Here is an 8076-nt window from a genome sequence, read left to right as displayed (position 1 = left end):
TTTTTTTTTTTTTTTAATCCATTCTTCAAATTATGGTGGATTAAAAATAAAGATATAAAAAAAATAAAAAAATATATTATTTAATTATATTTCCCATATTTTACCAATTGACGAAAAAAAAAATTTTTTTGACTCAGGAAAAACTTCAGATGGATCTTGGGCAAAGTTTTTACCCTTTTCTAATAATGTTGATGTTACTTCCATATTAATTATATTTTGTTATTAATATGAATATAAGATGAGACAGTAAAATAAATCAATAAATAAATAAATATATATATATATATATATATATATATTATTTTTATATTTGTGGTTATATTTATACTTTGAACAAAGTGAAAAAAAAAAAAAAATTTTATTTTATAGTTAATTAAATTAACAAATACAGAGAAAAATACATATTAGCACAGATGTTTATGTACATATTTCTTTTCTTCTTATACTTTTTAAAAGGACAAGTAGAACATATTTTATATAGGAAATGTTGTCATGTATATATTCATAAATAAGTATACTTTATATTTATCATAGACATATTACAAAGGTGTACATACTTTTAATCATATATAATATCTCCTCATTTTCGTCTCATTTTAATTAAAAAAAAAAAAAAAAAAAAAATATATATATATATATATAATATAATATTGAATAATTTTTAGTGACAATATTAATGAAATGTAAACTTTTTTTACCATATCTATATCTTCTCAAAATTTGACATATGTTAATTATATATATATATATATATATATATATATATATTATATATATTATATATATATTTATATTTATTTATTTATAATATAGTATGTAATTTAATTTTTTACATTTTAAATTTCTTTCAATTCTTATAATAGTATTATCCTTTTAAATATATTATATATATTATATATATTTATATATGTACAAATAAATAATATATATATATATATATATATTATATATATATTTATATATTTATTTATTTGATATATTTTACATTATCTTAAATTTCTTTATATAACCATTTTGTATATACATAAAAGTAAGAAAAAATGAAAAAAAAAAAAAAATAGATTTAATTTCATAAACTATGTTTAAATAATACAATTGTGATTACTACGTCTATTATTTGTTTTATTTTATTAAATGATATTATATTTTAACAACACGAAATAAAATATAATAATTTAATGGTTCATTTGATTTTAAATATATGATAATATATTGATTTATATAAAATTTTATAAATATAACTTTTTGCACTGTCATAAATGAAAAGAAAATTTTTTTTTTTTTATTTTTAGATTTTTTGAAATATTATAAAAAAAGGAGAATTTGTATATTTGTTATATTAATAACATATTTAAATATATTTTTAACACCACACATATATAAATAAAATAATATATAAATAAAATAATATATAAATAATATAATATATAAATAAAATAATATATATATATTTAATATATATATATTTATATATATCCACGTATATATTTATTTTTTCTTTTTTTATTTGTCCATGTCGACGACCAACCCTACGAGAGAAACAACCGAATGGGATGACCTGCAAAGAAAATTCGGAAACTTACCCCCACTTCCAAAAGAAATAAAAGAAGAAGAAATATATTTAGAAAATCTTGAAAAACTTGAAGAGGAAAATATTTTAGAGAAGAAAAATTTGAATGAACTAAATGATATTGAAGAGAAATGTATAGATGATGAATATTTAAAGATAATCGAAAAATATAAAAATGATAGAATAAATGAAATCAATCGTATGAAAGCTGAAGATATATATGGTGAGCTTTTTGAAATATCAAAAGAAAATTTCCTTACAGATATTAATGAGGCAAGTAAAAGAAACCCACTAAATAATAATTTAATATATAATAATAATAATAATAATAATGATCATGATGATGATGATGATAATTATAATAATAAACAATACAAAAGAAAACCTAAAGGAACTCATGTTCTCTTACATCTATATTCAGAAAATATTATTTCATGTAAAGTATTAAATAATATTTTAAAAGAATTAGCAGAAAAACATAAATATATAAAATTCACTAAAGGTGTATATAATCGTATTATAGAAAATTATCCTGAGAATAAATTACCAACGATATTAATTTATTATAATGGTACATGTATTCATCAAATATGTAATGTATTAGATCATATTAAAGGTGGATTAAATAATTTAAATATGCCAACGTTTGAAAAATTCATAAATAAATATCATATCTTTAGGACATCTCATAATAACATGTATAAATCTAAAGATAATAACAGTGATTATGGTGATGATGATGAAGAATTAAACAAAAAAAATATTCGAACACAAAAACAATATACATCTTTTAATATGTTCTATAATAAAAATAAGGGAAATCAACACTATGACAACTCAGATAATTCTTCTGTGGAAGATAAAGAAATTCATTCAAGAGGTTATGCCTCATCATATTTGGATAACAAACTAAAATTAAACAAGTTTTAAAACAAAAAAAATTATAAAATATAAATAATAAATAATAACTAAACAAACAAATAAATAAATAATATATAATGTATAATATATATCACATGGTACATATATATTATTTATAATAACAAAAAAATAAAATAAAATAAAATAATTATTAATAAATTCAAAAATTATATGTTGTCTTTTTTTCGTAATCATACATATATAAATATATCATATATGTTTTACCTCCACATTAATTTATATATATTTATAATTTTTTTTTTTTTTTTTTTTTCGTGAAATACATATAAATATGTGTCGCATTATTAAACAATAAATATATACATATATATATATATATATATATATATATATATATATATATATGTATGAAATTTTTTAAAATTATAAATCAGTATAAAAACAAATACACAAAAATATATATATATATATATATATATATATATATGTATATATTTTTTTTTGGTACGCCATTGAATGACAGTATCGATACATCTAATTTGATATTAAAGCAGAAGCTACTAATTTATCCAGTGGCTCTTGTAATAATATTTTATTCAAACATAACCCTTGCGAAGGGGCACACAATTTAACTTTAAGAGGCTTACATAAATGCAACGCATCTCTTACATCTTCAATATTTAAAAGACCAACACCAACTTGGACTAGGGTACCTACAATAATTCTAATCATATGATATAAGAATCGATCCCCTTGTATAACAAATTGATATAAATTATTTTTTAATTCATATACATCTAAAAAATGAATCGTGCAGTAAGTATTGATTTTTCTTAATTTCTCTGTTCCTTTTAATGTTCCACGAAAACATTCGAAATTATGATGTCCTATAAATAACTTGGCACATTCTTTTATTTTATTAATATCACATGGTATTACTGACCGTATTTCTTTTTCTCTATTTATTATCTTCATACTGTGGCTTATGTCGTTATATGAACTTTTCATATTTTTATCATAAAAAAAGGGGGGATCACTTGTTGGGTTATCATTAGGGGGATCATTACTAGGGGGAATATTATCAATAGGTATATTATTACTAGATATATTATCAATAGGTATATTATTACTAGATATATTATTAGTAGATATATTATTACTAGATATATTATTAGTAGATATATTATTACTTGATATATTATTACTTGATATATTATTACTTGATATAATGTCACCACCTATATAATTTTGTGTCTCATCTGACATAACTTCATCATCATATGTTCCATTACTAATATAATTTTCTTCAAAGAGATGAGTTAACTCTTCGACATAAATATCTTTTATATCTTCTTCTTTTTTGCTAGTTATATATAACCCCTTCATACCATTTTCATCCCCTGGTGTTGCACACGTTTGTAGCGTTGTATGTATATCATTCTGTGTTTTTTCCTTGTTATGTTTTTTTGTTTTTTTTGATAAGAAGAAAAACCTTGGATCGTCATAAAGCTGCCACGCATAATTTCTTTCTAAGGGTTGACTAGGATTTCTAATATCCAAATTATAAGTATAAATTTTTCCAGAATTATGAAATCTAATATTGAAATTATCATGTGGACTTTTTAGCACAGCTAATATTTTTATATCTTTATTTAATAGACTGTTCAATGATCTTTTTATGTGTTCCATATTTCCATCGCATGGTGGTTCTTTTTCATATGATATATATTGACAAATATATTCTTTCGCATGTACCCCTTTATCAGTTCTACTAACTCCAATAAATTCAAATGGTTTATTATTAATAATATTACTTACATTATTTTGGTTATGATCATTAAGATGAGCACTATTAGAATTATTTGTTTCATCATTGTCATAACTATTATAAATATGTTCATTATTATTATTATTGTGAATATATTTATATCCATGTAATTTTAATATACAATCGAGAATATTATTCTGAACAGTAGTATATTTTTTTCTTTCTATATATTTTTGACGTTCTGTTTTTTTTCTATTTTTATAATTTTGTAGAGCATTCAAATAAACTTCACTACTATTTTCTAATCCCGTCCAACCATTATAATTTGTACCATCATAATTAACTATTAGAAGTAAGTTTGTCAACTTCTTACGATTCAAATAAATAAATGAATTGTTATCCTTAGATATATTGACACTATTATTTGGTTGTTCCATTATATTGACATTATCATTATGATCACAAAATAATTTCGTTTTCTTATTTTTATTTTTTTTATTTTCTATTCTATTTAATTTTGTATTAATAAAATAAATCCCATTTATATTGTTAGACTTTTTTAATATGAATGTTTTATTTTTTATATTTTTATTAATTATTTTCTTAGCGTTAATTGTTAATTTAAAAAATAAAAAAATTAACTTTACACAAAAAAGTAGTGGAAAAAATATATTCATATTATGATATTATACTATATTATATTACATTTTATTATATTATATTATATATATGTGCATTATACATGATAAAAAAAAAAAATAGATCAATTAAAAAAAAAACCTTTTTTTTTTTTTTTTCTTATCACATTGATATATATATATATATATATATTTTTTATTTTATTTTTTTGGACTGGCTACATTTTATTATATGATAAATTGCAAAAAAATAGATACAGTTGAGAAATATACCACATTATAAGTTGACATTTATTTTATTATCTCTTGGTATTTTTTTTTTTTTTTCTTTTTTTTGGTTCTCTAAAAGTACCACAAAAAATATAAAATATATATATATATATTTATTTATTTATATTTTTGAATTACATTTTCATTTGTTTTATTAGAATATTATTCCATTCTCTAAAAATAGGACAAAAAAAAATTCATGAAATATATTCTACTTTTCGTTTTTTTTTTGTAACTTCTATAAATAACACATTTATAAATATATACCTTAATAAATTATTATTATTATTATTATTATTATTATTTTTTTTTTTTTTTTTTTTTTTTTTGTGAATGATGAATATATTCTAGAACCTTATCAATTATAATATAACCTTAAAAAAAAAAATTATCTTTTTATTAAAAAATAATATATTATATATTATTATTGTTACCAATATTGCTTTTTTTTTTTTTTTCTGAAGTTCTACATTAAATTATTTTAACAGCACGGAATATTTTAATAGTATTTTTTAAATATGTATATAAAAATGTATTATATATATATATATTATATATATATATAACTATTTTTTAATAAAGATTAATAATTATCCATATATATATAATATTATTATTTACATATATATATTATATATATATATATATATAAGCAAAGTGATTAAAGAGGTTTTTTTTTGGGGGGAAGGGGATGTGAAGAAATAGGCATAAATTTATTTATAATATATAATAATATATTTTAATATATTTAAAATAGAGGCCAAAAATTAATATATAATAATATATGTATTTATTTATATGATAAGAATGAATTGAATGCTTATATAAAATTATTCATAAAAATTTTATATTATATATTAATGAAAAAATACTAAGGACTATATATATATATATATATATATATTATATATAATACCCCATTCATACAATACATATATAATATTATATATATAATATTATATTTATTTATTTTTTGTTATTAATAATTATAACCCTTATTGTATTTAATTAAATATTATACCCTTTTTCTTCTTTTAAATTATATATATATTTTAATATATATGCATAATAATTATTTCATATATATATTAATAAATATATTTTTATTTTTACCATATTTAAAAAAAAAAAAGAAAAGTATATAAATATATCTATCAATAATAAATAATTAGCATAGGGGGAAAATATTATATATATAAAATATATTATATATATATATATATTATATATATTATTTTATACATACCAAATATATAAATATTCTTAGTTATATATATTTATAACAATAATAAATATATATTAACATATTTATAATAATGTGATGAGAACATACATATAAAATTTTGTATAATCTCCAAAAAAAAAAAAAAAAATTAAAAATATCCTTTTTTCTAAAAAGTAAAAAAGCTGAAGAAAAAACTATAGAAACAAAAAGAAAAAAAAAATAAAATTATAATATAATAATATTATTTATTTAGATATATTTATATATATATATATTATTTTTTATAATTCAAAATTAATGTAAAAAAAAATATATTATTTATTTTATAGAGATATATAAAATATTAAAAATATATTTGAACAATTTTTTTTTTTTTTTTTTTTTTCTATTAAAAGTTTTAATATAATTGATAATAAAATAATATAACAAATTAAAAAGAACAAAATATATAAACATATAAATATAAATATATATGTATATAATACCCTTTTGAATAATTATTTAAATTTACATTAAAAAAAAAAAAAAAAAAATATGGCATCAAAAAAAGTAAAAACACCTCAACCTGAAACAGCCATTGTTTCTGGTCCTCAACCTAAAGAAGGAGAATTAGTTTTTGGTGTGGCTCATATTTTTGCTTCTTTCAATGATACATTTATACACGTAACAGATTTAAGTGGAAGAGAAACTTTAGTTAGAATTACAGGTAATATATATATATAATATATATATGTAATATATATATAATATATGTTTATATTTTTTGTTATAATAAAACCACTTATTGTTTATAATATACTATATATATCCATAATGTATATTATAATAAAAACATAACATTTTAATAATCATCACTTTATAGGTGGAATGAAAGTTAAAGCTGATAGAGATGAATCTAGTCCATATGCTGCTATGATGGCAGCTCAAGATGTAGCTGCAAGGCTAAAAGAACTAGGAGTTACAGCAATCCATATTAAACTAAGAGCCTCAGGTGGAACAAAATCTAAGACCCCAGGTCCAGGAGCCCAATCAGCCCTAAGGTAAAAAAAAAATATATATGAATATATACATATATACATATATACATACATATATATATATATATATATATTTATTTATTTATATTATATATTTTTATTTTATTTTCCTTTGTGATTATAGAGCTTTAGCACGTTCCGGATTAAAAATTGGCAGAATTGAAGATGTAACTCCAATCCCAACAGATTCTACAAGAAAAAAGTCAGGAAGAAGAGGAAGACGTTTATAAATGTATGTATATTTTTTCATTTATATAAAAAAGAAATATCAAACCTGTATATTTATATATAGGACTTTTTCTTTCTTTTCTTTTTTTTTTTTTTTTTTTTTCTTTAAACCCCAATTGATATAAATATATATATATATAAATATATATATATATATGTGTGTGTGTAGATAATATATATGTATATATTTATTTATTAATTTATATATATTATAAAACATTTTGTTTTTACAACTTAAAAATAATATATAATATATATTACTTCCTATATATTGTAACGGATCCCTCTCACCATAAAACCCACCCCCCCAAAAAAAAAAAAAAAAAAAAAAAAAAAAAAATTTTATTGTATATTTTTTTTTTTTTTAAATTTTTTTTTAAAAAATAAAAATATATTTTTTTTTTTTTTTTTATTATATTTTTTATCTTTTATTTAAATAATATTTATTTAATAATTTT

At 18.0% G+C, this 8076-nt stretch overlaps 4 protein-coding genes across 4 annotated transcripts in view; 2 read left to right on the top strand and 2 right to left on the bottom strand.

Annotated features, from left to right (window-relative positions):
* The window catches only part of PGSY75_0516500 (putative metabolite/drug transporter), a gene marked incomplete at both ends in the record, with an annotated part of 2453 nt that extends 2249 nt beyond the window's left edge, over positions 1–204 (bottom strand). Inside the window, one exon of the mRNA XM_018784445.1 lies at positions 105–204. Within this exon, the coding sequence (XP_018643100.1) occupies positions 105–204 (100 nt within the window). The remainder of the gene's footprint in view (positions 1–104) is intronic.
* Positions 205–1513: 1309 nt separating this feature from the next.
* PGSY75_0516400 (putative phosducin-like protein) lies at positions 1514–2500 on the top strand (the record flags this gene model as incomplete). Its single annotated transcript, XM_018784444.1, has 1 exon — positions 1514–2500. One exon carries the CDS (start codon positions 1514–1516, stop codon positions 2498–2500), a length of 987 nt encoding a protein of 328 aa, XP_018643099.1.
* A 486-nt stretch (positions 2501–2986) lies between these two features.
* On the bottom strand, positions 2987–4897 carry PGSY75_0516300 (putative tRNA pseudouridine synthase; the record flags this gene model as incomplete). The annotated part of the gene is made up of 1 exon (XM_018784443.1): positions 2987–4897. One exon carries the CDS (start codon positions 4895–4897, stop codon positions 2987–2989), a length of 1911 nt encoding a protein of 636 aa, XP_018643098.1.
* A 1990-nt stretch (positions 4898–6887) lies between these two features.
* PGSY75_0516200 (40S ribosomal protein S11) lies at positions 6888–7620 on the top strand (the record flags this gene model as incomplete). Its single annotated transcript, XM_018784442.1, has 3 exons — positions 6888–7059; positions 7216–7393; positions 7515–7620. The coding sequence occupies 3 exons, from the start codon at positions 6888–6890 to the stop codon at positions 7618–7620; spliced, it is 456 nt and encodes a 151-aa protein (XP_018643097.1).
* Between the last annotated feature and the right edge of the window lie 456 nt (positions 7621–8076).

The sequence above is a fragment of the Plasmodium gaboni genome, chromosome 5 (assembly GCF_001602025.1).
Source record: "Plasmodium gaboni strain SY75 chromosome 5, whole genome shotgun sequence".
NCBI lineage: Eukaryota > Apicomplexa > Aconoidasida > Haemosporida > Plasmodiidae > Plasmodium > Plasmodium gaboni.
Note: the sequence above shows the minus strand (reverse complement) of the source record. Positions and strands in the feature narration are given on the sequence as shown.